The 17,391-nt window shown below is 36.7% G+C and overlaps 1 protein-coding gene across 2 annotated transcripts in view; it reads left to right on the forward strand.

Moving 5' to 3' along the window:
* The first annotated feature begins 222 nt into the window (after positions 1 to 222).
* Positions 223 to 17,391, forward strand: part of KIAA1033 (KIAA1033 ortholog) — a 62,092-nt gene continuing 44,923 nt past the window's right edge. For both annotated transcript variants that reach the window (XM_011975513.1, XM_011975514.1), the window contains exons 1-10: positions 223 to 364; positions 3,621 to 3,760; positions 6,714 to 6,767; positions 6,860 to 6,925; positions 7,732 to 7,777; positions 8,178 to 8,245; positions 10,981 to 11,063; positions 12,918 to 12,960; positions 13,464 to 13,567; positions 14,470 to 14,590. In XM_011975513.1, coding sequence (XP_011830903.1) covers positions 304 to 364; positions 3,621 to 3,760; positions 6,714 to 6,767; positions 6,860 to 6,925; positions 7,732 to 7,777; positions 8,178 to 8,245; positions 10,981 to 11,063; positions 12,918 to 12,960; positions 13,464 to 13,567; positions 14,470 to 14,590 — 786 coding nt within the window. In that variant the 5' untranslated portion in view covers positions 223 to 303. The remainder of the gene's footprint in view (positions 365 to 3,620; positions 3,761 to 6,713; positions 6,768 to 6,859; positions 6,926 to 7,731; positions 7,778 to 8,177; positions 8,246 to 10,980; positions 11,064 to 12,917; positions 12,961 to 13,463; positions 13,568 to 14,469; positions 14,591 to 17,391) is intronic.

Genomic DNA, 17,391 nt, shown 5'->3' on the forward strand with positions numbered 1-17,391 from the left:
GAGAGAGCAGGGCGAAATTAGAGCGCCGAAGTGGCTTGAGAAGCACAGTGAACGGTGGCGAAGCCCAAGCCCGGTCGTAGTACGCCCGCGCGCACTGCGGGCGCCATGGCGGCCACCTTCGGCCACGGCGGAGGACTCGCTTTCCCAGCGGCCCCCGCGGTCGCAGGGGCAACGAGCCCGACCGGCCCTCGCGAGCGGAGGCGGGGCCGGGGCCGGAAGTCACGTGCTGTGACAGTAGCTGGGGTGAGGCCGTCGTCGCCGCACGGGCGTTTTGGGGCTGTGTCTGTGGGAGGCGCCGGGGTGATGGCGGTGGAGACTCTGTCCCCGGACTGGGAGTTTGACCGCGTTGACGACGGCTCGCAGAGTAAGGGAGCGGCAGGGCGAGGGCTGCGGGTGGACGCTCCTCCGGCCCGCCGCTGTCCTGGGCAGCGCTCTGCGAGAGGGACGGCTGCACAGCCGTCTGGTGCGGGACACTTCAGAGCCCTTGGGGTGTGCGAGGAACGCGCTCCAGCGTTACTTTCGGGGTTGGGGTCCCAACCACGGGTCAGGCTGCCCGCTCAGGGCTCGGCGTAGGAGGCGGGGGCTCTCTTGGGGAGCCTGCGGTGCCCCGCGGGAAACGGCGTCCGCCTTCAGCTGCCCCGGGGCTTGGGCGGGGCGCGCCAGGGAGGCCCAGCGGCCCCGGCCAGGCTGCTTCTGTCTCTGGCCTCTTGGGGATTTCGCCAGATTCTCAGCGTTCAGCTCTGGAGGACGCTGATGTCTGGGTTCCTGTTTCGGTTTCCTGTTTTTCTTCTTTTCCTCCCAAATCAACTTTTGCAAGTTTAGGTGTCTTTCCTATAGCGTTGTTATAACCGTAGAAGAGAGCGAAAAAAGAACTTTTCACCCCGCGAAAATAAACACGTGAATATCATTTTATCCTTTTCCAGGCCTTTTATATTATGCTAAGTGGTATTTTTCAGTGATGTTCTGTACTTTCCATCACAGCTATAAAGGCTTCAAAAATTACAGCAAATCTTCACATTTTGTTTCACAAGATCAAATTGTCTGATTTTAACTTAGAAGTCCGTCCCGAAATAAATTCTGTTTTCTTTCAGTAAAATATTGAGGCCACATTAATTGTAGTGAAACTCTGCTTGAAGTAAATACAAGTTGGCAATCTGCTTTTTATCTTTGGTGATAGTAATCTGTGTAAGTGATCTAAGATACCAGAGCATGCTGTTTGTGATTTTTTTTTTCCTCATAGTTTTTCCAAAAGGTGGAACGTCGCTTTTAAAGATTATAGATGAATTTTGCTTGATTTTACAAAGAGAGACTAATGCCTGCAAAGTTAGATGAATTAGGTTTTACAAGTCTCTCAGAGAAGAGTGAGCTACACCAGGATGGGTTGCAGTTTTTCACAAAACATTCTTGAGGTCAGGAGTTCAAGACGAGCCTGGCTAACGGGGTTCCCGTCTCTACTAAAAATACAATAGCCGGGCGTGGTGGCGGGCGCCTGTAATTCCAGCTACTTGGGAGGCTGAGGCAGCGCAATCACTTGAACCCGGGAGTCGAAGGTTGCAGTGAGCCGAGATCGCGCCATTGCACTCCAGTCTGGGTGACAGTAAGATACTAGCTCCTATGCAGCATAAAAATTAATCTTGCAGGTAATGACAAAATCTTTTTTTTTTTTTGTGGAGCGGATTCTGTATTTATTGTTATAAATTGAACTGTACCTTATCATATATGAAGTTTTATGGACAAAGGTGACGAACTGGGCTCTTCAAAAAAAATTGGAATAGAGTTATGTTAATTGGGTTTGAAAATGGTTCGGCCTGGAGTAGAATGATCTGAATCACTCAACAGATACTTTCTACAACCAGTGACTGTGCTAGATATTAGGGATACAAAGATAAAACAAGGAATGCAGTCTATTGACAAAGATGAGCATGTTAAGTAGGTTTTTGGAACTTTTACTCTTAAAAAATTACCAGGTAGTTATTAAGTTTTGTTACTTTAACTTTCACCAATTTTACAACCGTTTATTATCAGCAAGGAACTTTTAATGTTATTTTAGGTTTTCTGTTGCCTGTTTGTGGATCCCTAAATATATTAAAGGAGTGATTTATTGGCGTGGTGTTTTTCTAGCATTGTCTTTTTTTTTTTTTTTTTTTTTTTAAGAGAAGGTCTCACTCTGTCGCCCAGTGCGGTGGCATCGTCATGGCTCACTGCAGCCTCAACCTGCTGGGCTCACGTGATCTTCCTACCTCAGCCTCCCTAGTAGCTGGCTGATTTTTTCTTTTTTAATTGGGGTAGAGACAAGGTTTCGCCATGTTTCCCAGGCTGTTCTTGAATTCCTGGGCTCAAGCGACCCACCCGCCTTGGCCTCCCAAAGTGTTAGGGTGAGCCACCATGCCCGGTCTAGCATTGTCTTTAAGAACTCATTTGCTGGTCAAATGCAGCTTTGACTGGTCATTTCCCGTGTAGTTGAGAATAAGACAGCCATTTGGGGTTCTGAAAATCTAGGCAGTTTTATATGTAAGCTGTAGGGAAGAGAACACCTCCTTGTGCTTGGTTTTCATTAATTTTTGTTCTGTGAATCATATCTAGACTAATTGTTTTGCAAAATTGCCTAGATTAATGCTATAATAAGACAGAAACTTTAATGAACTAAATGGATTCACCGGATTTAGAACTTTACGTGGTTGAAGAATAAGGGAGAATGGGGGTTAGGTCTTTATACTTTAATACAGTGTGAGTCAGAACACACTTTATCTTACTTGCTTCATATTGCTAATTTGAGGAGAGCAAATTTTTACCTTTTTTAGAAGACAAAGGTTGAATGAAGTTATATCAATAAAAGAAACTGAGTTGGAGTTGAATTTGTTACCTTTGGGAACAAGTAATGAATTTTTATGTGTAACGTGAAATACTTTCATGCATTTTGACGAATAGGCATATTTTAAAATCCAGCTTGTTCCAGTGATTCCTTAAAGTTACCTATGAATGTGTTAATTCTGTGAAGAACAGCATAGTATTCTGTGGTTAAGCAGTGTTCCTTGCTGGTTTTTCATTATGACAGTTAAATAAGTTAACAGATATCTTGGTTAAATTTTAGACAGCAGGGAAATAATATGCTCAAGCAGATCTAAAACCTCCATTTAAAAATATTTAGGTGTATTATTAAACATTAGTGCATATAGAATTAAAAACTACATTTTTAAATGTTACTTCTGTGTCAGAATTTTTTTTTCACCTGCTTCAGGTCATGAATATTTGTTTTTGCACAAGGGTTTTTTGTGACTAAAAGATAGAATCAGGACATTGAGTTGTTTAGGGCACTTTTCAAATTGATTCAAAGCCCTCTATTACGGGGTAGATGGGCTGGTGACTTTTTCATAATATGTTAGGGTTTTAAGGTAGTATCTTTATATATGGTAACATTTACTGCTTTTAAAGTTATTTCACGTATAGAGAAGATTGAAAGCTGAATTATTGTTTAACTTTGAAACTTTATTTTCAGGAAGTCCAGACATTCCGGAGTAATTATTAACAATGCTTTGCGTGACTTTCGAGGTTATTTGAAGTAAATGTCCTGTAATTCATTACCTGTACTTATCACATACTGTTTTAAAATTTAAACTTAGAAATTCACGCCGAAGTCCAACTTAAGAATTATGGGAAATTTCTTGAGGAGTATACATCTCAACTGAGAAGAATTGAGGACGCTCTGGATGACTCAATTGGAGATGTTTGGGATTTCAATCTTGATCCTATAGCATTAAAGGTTTGATTTGATTTTTTTAAATATATGTATGTATTTTCTGGACATAGTATATCCTGAAAACATAATTTTTTAAAATGGAAAAAGTATTTGAAATCTAAGAACAAAATGAAAGTTGGAGAAAATTGTTGATTTCCTTTTCTCTAAGCCGTGCAGTTGGTTTTTAAATGTGTGTGTGTTTTTTTGTTTAAGAATGACACAAACACAAAGCCTTTAGTGTCAAAGAATGACACAAACTCCAAGTCTTTGAGCTTGCCTTTGATTTTCATTATCAAGATAATGATGAGGGCTGGATAGAATATTCAGCCTTTGGTTTTTCTTAATTGAGGCTATTTTACATAGAGTGAAATGCACCGATACTCTTAATTTTGCCAAACACATGTAACTCATATCCCAATTAAGACAGAATATTTTCACCATTTCTGAAAAGTTCTCTCATGCTATATTGGAGATGTTAATGTGTGAGTAATTTTTTAATGTATAAAATATGTCCATTTTGAAATATTTCTTTTATCTTTAGTTTGTTACCACTTGAAGAATAATGTACATTTTATTGAGCACTTACGTATTAGACACTGTCCTAAGTCACACACTGACTTTTTATAACAACTTTCTTGAGATATAATTCCTATATCATACAAGTCACTCATTTAAATTGTATAATTCCATTATTTTTAGTATATTCACAGAATTGTGCAACCATCACAACAGTCAATGTTAGAACATTCTCACCTCCCTGCCCCGAAAAGAAGTCGTGTACTTTGGTAGTCAACCCCCTAGTTCATGCCATGGCATACCTACCCTAGGCAACCACCAATCTGCTTTTTATCTCTATGTGTTTGTCTCCTCTGTGTACTTCATATAAATGAAATCATACAATATGTACTCCTTTGTTGCTGGCTTCTTTAACTTAATGTTTTCAAGGCTCATCTATGTTGTCACATGTTTTTAGTACTTTCTCTTTTTGCTGTTGCTGAATAATATTCCATTGTAAGGAATGGATAACCACATTTTATTTATCCATTCATCAGTTGATAGACGTTGGAGTTTTCTACTATTTGGCTATTATGAATAATGCTGCTATGAGCATTTGGGTACATGGTTTTATGTAGACATATATGTGCATTATATATAAAATGTATATATACATTATGTGTATATTTTATACATATGTATATATGGGAGTGGAAATCCTGGATTATGTGGTAACTATGTTTAACTTTTTGAGGAGCTGCCAGAATGTTTTCCAATATGGCTATACCATTTTACATTACTACCAGCACTGCATGAAGGTTCCAATTTTTCTATATCCTTGCCAGCTTTTATTGTCTTGATTATATTCTTCCTTGTGAATGTGATAGCTCATTGTGGTTTTGATTTGCATTTCTGATGGCTAATAATGTTGAACATCTTTCATGTGCTTATGGCCATGTGTCTGTTTTCTTTGGAGAAATGTGTGTTCACATCCTTTGCCCATTTTTAAATTGGGTTATCTTTTTAGTATTGCATTATAGGACAAGCATTGACTTTTAATTCCCACAACAGTCCTATAACGTAGATACAATGTCATCTTCATTTGTAAATGAGAAAACTCAGGCATAGAAAACTTAAGTAACTTAGTCGAATAAGTGACACATTTAGTTAAATGATGAATATCAGGCAGCTTGGCTCCAGAGCCTGTGCCCTTATCCAGTACCCTAAACTGCCTCACAAATACTTTATATATTTGTAAACTGAAATTACTCTCCTTTGACTTCTTTCCTGCAGGCTGGATAGACCTAGTCTTACTTTAAAAATCTTTCCCTCAAATTTGTAATTGTCTCTTTTTGTTCTTCAACACTTCTATGAGAATCCTTGTATGTGTAAGTTATAGGAACTCTATGAGGAAACTCATTCTCTACCTGTACTATCTCTGAGGGTAATAAGTTTCATACCTCTGTCACTTGCCATTAAGTAACACTTGTTGATTTTTTAAAGAGATGCTGTTGGGCTTTCTCGCCGTTAAGTAATACTTGTTGATTTTTTAAAGACTTGCTCTTGGGCTTTAAGGGCCTCTTCTAGATAGGATTATAAAATCTGTTTTTTGTCTCAACTCTCAGATTTTATAAAAGGGTGAAATCATCTCTTAGTTTTTATCTTTTTCCTACAGAAGCATTCTAGTCTTTACAATTATCTGACAGACTCCATCTCCCTAGTTGCTTTCTTTGGAACCTCTGTTTAAGTTCTATTATTGGGCAGTTGTTTTATTGTTTTTACTATACAAGGTTCTTAGTATTTTGGGAAAAGCCACAAACTCTGATAAAATATCTGTAAACAAAAATTACAACCTAATGAGAAAAGGTATGTAATAACTTACTTGCATAAATAGTTAATTGTTAGTATGTAACCAGAAGGGAGATCTAAGATTTCACTTAATAAAGAGATCACATATAGTCGATGATCAGGAAGAGGTGGAAATTGAATGGGCTTTAGGAGTGAACTCCACACAATATTTTCAGTGTTTCTGAGCGTGGATTTATACAAGAAAATACATTTTTTCTGTCTTGTTTCATTCTTAATTTATTTTGACGCTTTAGTTACAGTATCTTATTAAATTTGTGGCTGCATAGACAATTCAAAAATGATGAGAAGTTTTTCCCCATGATCATAACTAATAGAGTTTAATGATGTTACTGTTAACCTTATTACCTTGCATTTTCTTGTACTACACTCATAAGCAGCCACCTTGTGCTCCATAGGACAACTAGAGTTGTCGCAGCATGATTGTGTCATGGTGGGCCATTTCTTATGTGTTGTCTAATGAGATTGTTTTGGATGAAGTAGTTGGTATGGTGCTAATGTTGAGTACAGGATCTAACACAATTTCATTCGAATAAAGCTAGTCTCAATTTGTGTATTTAAAATTTCGGTTATTTTTCAGATTAAAAAGAAATGTTCTTTTCCTTTGTTTCTGTAGCTTTTGCCTTATGAACAGTCTTCTCTTTTGGAACTCATAAAGACTGAAAACAAGGTACAGAATCCTAAATCTAAAAAATTATTTTAAAAATGTTTTAGCTATCTGTTACAATTTACTTTTTATTTTGTTTTTACTCATGAAACTAGGTCTTAAACAAAGTCATCACTGTTTATGCTGCACTTTGTTGTGAAATCAAGAAATTAAAATATGAGGTAATTGTTTGAATTCTTGTCTTAAAACTTTAAAAACACATCATTTAGAAGCACGTATGTGTTTATATATGTACAGTGTGCAATAAATATTGAATGTTGAATGAATTATTTATTTAACATAATAGTAATACTGACTACCATTCATTGAGTACTTAGTATGTACAAAACGCCAGGCTAACACTGTAACCTTTATAGTAACCCCAGGAGGTAGGTGAGACATTGATGAGGAAACTGAGGCTTAAAGAGAGGGTTACTTGCATAACATCTTACTGGTAGTCAACAGTTTGAATCTAGGTTTACAAACCTCCAAAGTTTGTGTTACCTGCCATATATACTGGCTATCTAGAGAAAACGGATTTTTTTTTTTTTTCTTAAAACACATTTAGTTTTGTGTTTCCTTACCCAAGAACCATTAAAAGTCTGGTAGAAGTTGTCAGACTTCGTATTTTATTCTCTTGCTTTTTGATACCATGTGGTTGCTCTTTATTTCCCATGAACTAATGGGAGGATGTGGGACAGTGAGGGTGGTCAGGTAAGATGAAGTAAAGGCTAAAGGAATCAGGATATTGCTTTGAGTATCAGTAATATTTTTGTTACTCTAAAGATAAATTGAATTGCTTTATAAGCAGGTTTTGAATTTAAATGAATTTGAATTTAAATGAATTTGAATTTAAATTGAATTTAAATGAATTTGAATTTAAACGATGTAGCCCTCTGTTTATTACTAAATATACAGATCTAAGAGAACATAGGAATTTGGAAACAAAACAACCTTTAAAATTGTTTTAATTTTTTCTTAAAAACAGGCTGAAACTAAATTTTACAATGGTCTCTTGTTTTATGGAGAAGGAGGTAAGTTTAAAATTCAAAATTGTAATGTGATGCCTTTTTGATGTTGAAATGAACAAAAAGTTAACACACAATTTTAGGACTACTATGATTATATAATAATGTGAGAAAATAGTGTCATATTTTTTGTTGGTATTTTGGTAAACAGGTAAAAAATCTGATGAAGCAGCATCAAATTTGTGGTATCTTTGTACTTTATGAAGTATTATAGCTAGATGAGAATTTTCCTTGAATTCATTAAATAGTGAAGCAGATACTTCTAATTATTTGATTAATGATTGTCTCATTTTTCTGTTAGTAAAAGATGTTCTGATGAAAAAAAAAACGCTTTTCCCCCTTTTTTGGTATTGATTGAGTTTAAATTTAAAAAATGAAATGTACTTACCCGTGTTGCCTTTTACAGCTACAAATGCCAGCATGGTGGAAGGTGATTGCCAAATTCAAATGGGGAGATTTATTTCATTCTTACAGGTAACTGATTTTTATTTTCTACTGAGCTTTTACTTTGAAAAGTTTGAGTAAATTACACAACATGTAAAAAGTTCTGAAACCTTCAAATACTAAAAATGTGTACTCTGAGGATAAGACACTTAATTAGCATTGGATTATAGTTTAGGAGATCATAACTCCTAAAAGATTTCCAAATATTTTTAGAGGAAAAAGCTATCAAAATAAGTTTCTTTGTATATATTCGTTTATGGACAACTTGCCACCATGCCTTTTAAAATAATTTAAACTTTGTACCCACTGGAAAAGACAAATTGTATCCGGAAAAGTTGTTAATGGAGAGGAGAGAATTAAGCTGTTACATGAGCAATGATGAAGTTGTTTAGAGCGGTAGCCCTGGATGCTTCTCACAGCTTGTTTCAGTTTAGGTAGCTTTTCATCGCTGCCAGGTTTTAATGATTGTAGGTCCTTTGGTTTACTCTTATCAAAATAATAAAATAGCTTCTATTTCCTCCTCTCTTTATGATAAAAATAATGCATGTACAATGTGAAAAAGCAAAAATTGAAGCTAAAGAAAAAATACTCATAGTCCTACCTGCCTTCTGGTTGTTGAGTACAAGATTTGATATATTTCATCAAATTAGGCATGCTAACATACTGTTCAAATCTTTTATATCTTTACTACTTTTTTTGATCTAATTGATCTAATTGAGAGGGTTTTGTTCATATTATGATATGTGTTATTCAGGGTCCTGTCTAGAAAACTCCATGCAAAGTATTTCAAAAGATACAGTTTGGAGGATACAAAGTAGCAGATATGTAAGATGAGTAAGTCTAGAGATCTAATGTACAACATGAGGATTACAGGTAATAAAAGTACCATATATGACATTCATGCTGAGTAGATTTTAGCTGCTTTTGCCACAAAATGGGTTAGCTATGTGAGATGATGGATTTGTTCATGCACTTCACTATAGTAACCTTTTTATTATCGGTATGCATCCCATAACATGTTGTATACCTTAAATATACACAATAAAATTTATTTAAATAAGAAAAGAAGGGATTCAATATAGAGAATTGGTTACCCAGGAGCTGGAGGACAAAGAAAATAGTGAGGTAGTCCAAAGGAAATGGATACCTCCTTTACATCCAGGGAACAAAAAGGAAAAAGATTGGGATTGCCAGGATCTGGGAGCTTGGAGAAGAAGCCCCATAAAACTGATGCCCATGCCTCTGAGAAGGTGGCACTGCCTAGCTGCTGCTGGCTTCTTTTCTAACAAGGTGTCTAAAAAATATAGTTGGTAAGGTCCCAGAAAATGTGGAAACTTTGCTTTTTTCATTTTTAGGATATTTTATTCAGTGTGTACAAGTTTAGAATTGTTAATCATTCCTGGTAAATTGAATCTATTATCATCATTTGTGACCTTCCTTAGCTATGTTCATGATTACGTGTATATGATTATGTATATGTATTTTACATACATAGCAATTTACTATAGTGATGCTAATCAAGTCTATTTTGTCTGATAGTATAATAATAATGCTGCCCTGGCTCTGTGTTAGTTAACGTTTTCTTGATTTATCTTTTTCCATTCTGGCAGCCCTTCAGTGTCATGTTAATTTAGTTGGGTTTATTTAAAACTACATATATCTAAATTTTGCTTTTTTAATGCAGTCTGACAATACCTGTTTTTTAATTGCTTAATTTATTCTATTTGTAGGTCTATCGTATATAGTCTGTATATATATCTGGGCTTGTTTCTGCCTTTTTACTTTGTTCTTCCTATTTGTCCTGCATTTTCTGTTCTTTGCTTTTATTAAAGTTTTAGAAGTTTAATAGGACATGTAAAACTAACTATTTAAGAATAAAATGCATTATTTATTTGAATTTTTAAAAATGCTTTACATCATTTTTAGATCTCACAGCTGCATAAAAATTCCATTTTTAAATATTCAACAAATATGTTTTGTGAGCCTAGTATATGCTAGAAACTGTTATTGGTGCGGGTGATATAGCAGTGCACAACACCAACAGAAATTCCTGTTCTCATAGAGCTGAAAATTTAGATCAGCATAGTTTTAATTAGGTTTTAAATACTTCAGATACACACTGTTTCTGTAGGTTTAAAAGTCGAGAGCTTCTGAAATGGATTTTCGAAAGTCTAGGGTATGTTAGATATGAACTAATTATTTAATGACAAACGTATCCCTAGGATAAGTGATACGAGATTTCACTTGCTGTGTGCCAAGCCTGTTTATACATACGATTACAGGTGATCAATGTTTGAAGTTATTTTACAGTGACTTCTGGAAACCCCTTCCTGCCATCGTTGTACTTTCTATACTGGTGGCTTTTGCGCTCCTTCATTCACTCAGATGTTTATTCATGTAATAGGGTAGAAATTTATTGAGAAGCAGGTGAGTGTTAGTCACTGTGCTAGGCAGTGGACATTCAAAGAAGGAATGAGACAGCACCTATCATTTAGGAGTTATATGAGTAACTACAATATTAGACTTGAGATAGTAGTATGAATGAAATGCAGTGGAAATAAAGAGATAGGAATGACCTTGGAATGCAGGAGGTGAGTTAAGTGTTGATTGCTTGAGGGATGCTTGAACTCGTCTGGGTTTTGGTTAACTGGAGGCTTTATTGGAAAACTGTTTTGTTTTTATTAGAGTTGTTACCATAAATTTCAGTAAAAAATGGTGAGATTTAAAAAACAACTTTGTAATATATACCCACCTTGTCATTTCAGGAACTGTCTTGTTTTGTTACGAGGTGCTATGAAGTGGTGATGAACGTAGTCCACCAGTTGGCTGCCCTCTATATCAGTAACAAGTAATGGATTTTAGAAATATTTTTGCTTTTATAATAGAGATGCAGAAAATGTTCTTTCTAAAATTAATGACTTGAAGTAGTTTTTCTTTCATTCAGCATTCTTTGAACACTTATGGTATTTCAAACAGTACTTGATGTGTATAATGCATAGGTTAGTAAGACGCAATTTCCACCATGGTGAATGAACCCATTATCTGTCTGAATGAGAGTGTCTGCAGAACAATCTTAAAGAAATTTGACCATATAGAGGAAGGCTAACATGGAATTAGTACATGTTCTGTGTTCTCTCTCTTTATCCCTTTCCTCTTTACACGAATGGTTGCCTGACTCTAATGGAGTCACTTGAGACTTTTCTTAGACTACAGAATCTTGAGGGTTGGAGCTAGGGAATCTACATTGAAGAAATTTTGTGAGTAGTTCTAATGATTTTAAATATACCCAGTAAAATATACCTTAAATATACACAGTAAAATTTATTTAAATTAAAAAAGAGGGGATTTAATATGGGAGTCGGAGGGCTGAAAGGACAAAGAGAACAGTGAAGTCATCCAGAAGAAACAGATGCCACCTCTCCATCCAGAAAACAGAAGGGAAAAGATTGAGGTTACCAGAATCTGGGAGCTTGGAGAAGAAGCCTCATGGAATTGGTGCTAATGCCACTGAGGAGGTGGTACCGCCTGGCTGCTATTGGACCATTACCCTAAATCAAGAAAAATGACCACATTTTCATAGAGCCCTTGTAGCTTTACTGCAAAATAATATCTCACATTTGATTGGTTCTTTATACTTAAAATTTTTTTCCATACTTACAATTTAATTAATACAGTAACTTTGTTTAGCTCTATGTCTAGGCATTATTAATGATGAGAAGAGATAACTGAGACCTGGAAGAGACAGCAAGAGTCCCTGGCAATTTTGGCACTGTTCTTTTGGTCACCAGCACATTCATTTTTCTTACTATACCATGCTGCATAGTAACTCTTTATACTGGAGTGTTAACTGTTTCTTATTCTCCCATTTTCCACCTCAATTAGGTATTTATGTTCTGTCTTTTCACTGAAGCTCTCATGGCAGGAGAGAATGAGAGTATAGCTCCCCTACCCCTTGCAGTACCTGATGGATAGTTCTAGAAAGACTCCCCCTCATCCTACCCCTGCCCTAGAAGGATGAAATTTATTTGAATTTTGTGTTTAAATTTAAAATATGCATTCTATCTTGTGGAATATCTGTATGTGCTTTAATATTATAAGTACTGTTTAAAACTTGTTGAGCAAAATGAGTAGGAGGTAGAAGTGAATTTTTCTTTGACTTTTGACTTTGGTATAATTCTAGTAGTACACACTGTTTTTCAGTAGGGATGAGGACTCAGACAAACCCAACTGAAGAGAGGACTGATTCTTAAAGGCCAGTTTGGATAGAATAACAAAAATTATAGTTGGTAATTGAGAAATTCTAATAGTTTAGAAAGATATGAATACCACTTTTAATATTTCTCTACCTCCATCCCAAGATACATCATTTGGGTTTAAATGGGTAAGGTTATTCATAGGTCACCTATCATCATAGCCCTACCCATGAGTGGGATATAGGCAAGAATACTGTTAGGGTGGTGCAAAAATTATTGCTGTTTTTTAATCACAGTTACTTTTGCACCACCCTAATAGTATGCACAAGGTAGTTCTCTTCTTGGGAAAGTGGACTTGACGCTCTTAAATTTTAAATGACTAGAGCGTTAATAAAGATAAATATTAAAATTCCAAGATCATCTGCTCCTGTGAGTATTTGAAATAAGAATAAACTGTGACAAAAAGGAAAGTTGTTTTTTTTTTTAACTTGGTTGTTATTTTATTATAGGATTGCACCCAAAATTATAGAGACAACTGGAGTTCATTTTCAGGTAAAAGACATTTAACTTGACTTGTAAAACTGTAATTTTTACTATATTTTACTTTGGAGTTTGTATGGTTGGAGAGTATGACACTCATAGCAACTCTCTTAAAGGGGTGTACGTGTGTGTATGTGTGTGTGTGTGTTTGCATTTGTTGTCTTTCATCTGTGAAGTTGATGAGTCATTATTAACCATTATCAGTGTAACTTCGTTTTTCCCAGTAGTGCCTTAATGCAGATTCTCTAAATGATCTCTTTGGACAATGAAATGAATCTGCAGTATTGCAATTAAGGATGAAATTTTGTTCATCTTAAAAAGAGAAAAGTGTTCTCTGTTTAAGACTAAAAGACTAATAGTCCTTTCTGAGGATCCAACCTGTAGCTGAATAAACTGATTTACCCACTGCTTTTACTAATTCAGTAATTAGCCCAAATGATTTTACTTTAAACGTCTACATGAGGCTTAACTTCTAACTAGTGACTAAATGATAATCATTAAAGGTTTTTTGACAGACTATGTATGAGCACTTGGGAGAACTGCTAACAGTTTTGCTCACCCTGGATGAAATTATTGATAATCATATCACACTGAAAGACCACTGGACTATGTACAAAAGGTACACCAATTAAAATATTTTAAAATGTTCTCTTACTTTGGTTAATGTATTTGTGTTAGTAAAAAGTAAACAAATATAAATAATACAGATTTTCTAAAAGAGCTGGAGATTGATATTTAGAAGAAACTCATATCAAATATTTTTATGAATACAGTAACCATTCTTTAATTTCATATGAGTTTGTTGGGACAAGTATACATCTGTATAAAGCATCCTAATTCTTATAGTAGTAGAAAGTTAATTTGCCTAGCTTAGGACTGAGATTTATTTTTTTGCTTGGGTTCTATTCAGGTGACAGTTTTTCTTTTTCTTTTTTGAGACGGAGTCTCACTATGTCACCAGGCTGGAGTGCAGTGGCGTGATACTGGCTCACTGCAACCTCTGCTTCCCGGGTTCAAGTGATTCTCCTACCTCAGCCTCCCAACTAGCTGGGACTACAGGTGTGCGCCACCATGCCCAGCTAATTTTTGTATTTTTAGTAGAGACGGTGTTTCACCATGTTGGCCAGGATGGTCTCCATCTCTTAATCTCGTGATCTGCCTGCCTTGGCCTCCCAAAGTGCTAGGATTACAGGCGTGAGCCACCATGCCCAACCCGACAGTTTTTCTTTCCTGAGCTTGGTTTTATTTTATATACCCTGAATTTTTTTAGACCATGGTTTATTTTATTCATGTTATAAGTACTTATTAAATGTCTGGTATGTACAGAGTATGAGGCATTTTAATTTAAGATGATATTAAAAAGCATAAGAAAATCTATTAGGATTATTGAAAAACAAATTTTCAAATATGTAGAGCCAAACAAGAAATACAAAGATAAAATTTTGACTTCAGGAACATTTTTAATTTTTAATTTAAGAATTTATTCAGTGGATTTAAGATGTTTCTCTTAATTTCCACAAGGTTACTGAAATCCGTCCATCACAATCCTTCAAAATTTGGAATTCAAGAAGAAAAACTAAAGCCATTTGAAAAGTTCTTGCTGAAGCTAGAAGGGCAATTACTGGATGGAATGATATTCCAGGTAAGTAGGTCTGTATCAGACTGTAACAATTGGGCTCATATTAGACGACAAAGCTCAGAATTACAGTAGGTCACTTTTATAATGCACTGTTAAATATATTTTTCTTTAAAAAGTGCTTTGGCTTAAAATTATTGTTAGAGTACTAAAATATTTCTGTATCTAGTAGCCAACAAAATTAATAGTGTATTAGTTGTATCTAGAGTAAGAGTTTTAGAAAAATTATGTAAATGGATACCAATATTTGAGGATTAACATCTAATCTGAGTAGTTAGGTATAGGCATATCTTGTTTTATTGCATTTCGCTTTATTGCATTTCCCAGGTAATTGCATTTTCTATAAATTAAAGGTTTGTGGCAACCCTGCATCAAGCAAGTCTTTGATCGTCATTTTTCCAACAGCATTGTGTTCACTTTGTCTCTGTCACATTTTGGTAATTCTTGCAATATTTTAAAGTTTTTCATTATTATCATAGCTGTTATGGTGATCAGTGGTTTCTGATGTTACTATTGTAATGTTCTGGGGTGCTACAAATAGTCCCCTGTAAGATGATGAACTCAATCAATAAATGTTGTGTGTGTTCTGAATGCTTTATCAATTGGCTGACTGTTGACCTGTCTTTCTCCCTCTCTTCAAGCCTTTTTATTCTCTGAGACACAACCATATTGAAATTAAGCCAATTAATAGCCCTACAGTGGCCTCTCAGTGTTCGAATGAAGAGTTTCATGTCTCTTAATCAAAAGCTAGACATGATTAAGCTTAGTAAGGAAGTCATATCAAAAGCAGAGATAGGGCCGGGCGCGGTGGCTCACGCCTGTAATCCCAGCACTTTGGGAGCCTGAGCCGGCAGATCACGTGAGGTCAGGAGTTTGAGACGAGCCTGGCCAAGATGGTGAAACCCTCTCTCTACTAAAAATACAAAAATTAGTAAGGTGTGATGGCAGGCGCTTGTAATGCCAGCTACTCGGGAAGCTGAGGCAGGAGAATCGCTTGAACCTGGGAGTCAGAGGTTGCAGTGAGCCAAGATCACGCCGTTGTACTCCAGCCTGGGCATCAAGAGGGAGACTCTGTCTTGCGGGCGGGGCGGGGACAAAAAAAGCAGAGATAGGCCGAAAGTTAGGCCTCTTGCTGAGAATAGTTAGCCAATGTGTGAATGTAAAGGAAAAGTTTTGAAGGAAATCAAAAGTGCTGTAAACACAGAGATGATAAGAAAGCGAAACAGCATTACTGCTCATACGGAGAATGAGCAGTTTTGTTGCACTGAATTGAAAATCAAGCCAACCACAACATTAGTTTAAGCCAAAGCCTAATCCAGAGCAAGGCCCTAACTCTCTTTAATTCTCTGAAGGCTGAGAGAGGTGAGGAAGCTGCAGAAGAAAAATTTGAAGCTAGCACAGGTCGGTTTATGAGGTTTGGGGAAAGAAGCTGTCTCCATAACATGAAAGTGCAGAAGCAGCAAGTGCTCATGTAGAAGCCAGTAAGTTATCCAGAAGGTCTAGCTAAAATCACTGATAGAAGTGGCCACACTCAGCAACAGATTTTTCAGTGTAGATGTAACAGCCTTCTATTGGAAGATGCCATCTACATCTTTCATAGAGGGAAAGCCAATGCCCATTTGCCATTCTGAAAATCTTAGGACCCTTAAAAATTATATTACTCTACTCTGCCTGTTCTCTGTAAGTGAAACAACGAAGCCTGATGACAGCATATCAACATTGAGGCAAGACCCTCAGCCAGCAAAAAGATGATAGCTCACTGAAGGCTCAGATGTTAGCATTTTTAGCAATAAAGTATTTTTAAATTAATATACTTAGACATAATGCTATTGCATACTTAATAGACTATAGTATAGTGTAAATATAACTTTTTTTTTTTTGAGATGGAGTTTCACCCTTGTTGCCCAGGCCAGAGTGCAGTAGTGCAATCTCAGCTCACCGCAATCTCTGCCTCCCGGGTTCAAGCAATTCTCCTGCCTCAGCCCCCCGAGTAGCTGGGATTACAGGCCTGTGCCACCATGCCCAGTTAGTTTTGTAGTTTTAGTAGAGATGGGGTTTCTCCATGTTGGTCAGGCTGGTCTCAAACTCCCGACCTCAGGTGATCCACCCGCCTCAGAAATTTGTGTCACTCACGTTATTGTGCTGGTTGGGAACTGAGCCTATGGTTTCTGTGAGGTGTGCCTATATTGTGTTTGCTGTTAACCTCTAGGTTTAGGGGGTTTTTTTTGTTTTTGTTTTTGAGTCTCGCCCTGTTACCCAGGCTGGAGTGCAGTGGTGCAATCTTTGCTCACTGCAACCTCTACCTCCTGGGTTCTAATGATTCTCCTACTGCCTCAGTCTCCCGAGTAGCTGGGATTACAGGCGCCTGCCACTGCACCCAGCTAATTTTTGTATTTTTAGTAGAGGCGAGGTTTCACCATGTTTGCCAGGCTGGTCTCGAAGTCCTGACCTTGTGATTCGCCCACCTCAGCCTCCCAAAGTGCTGGGATTACAGGTGTGAGCCGCCATGCCCCGTCAGGTTTAGGTTTTTAAGACAACCCTTAACAAGTCTGTTTAATTCTTCCTAGGCCCAGGGAATATAATTTGGATTTGCACAGTCCAGTATGGTAGCTTCTAACTACATGTGGCTATTTAAATGTAAATACATTAAAATCAAATACAAAATTCACTTTCTTGCTCACGCTAGCCACATTTCAAGTACTTAATAGCCACATATAGTTCACGGCTAGTTATCATATCAGACAGCACAGATGTAGAATGTTTCCATCATCACAGAAAGTTCTGTTGGACAGTGCTGCTTTGAGCAG

This window comes from Mandrillus leucophaeus, unplaced genomic scaffold, assembly GCF_000951045.1.
Source record: "Mandrillus leucophaeus isolate KB7577 unplaced genomic scaffold, Mleu.le_1.0 Scaffold157, whole genome shotgun sequence".
NCBI lineage: Eukaryota > Metazoa > Chordata > Mammalia > Primates > Cercopithecidae > Mandrillus > Mandrillus leucophaeus.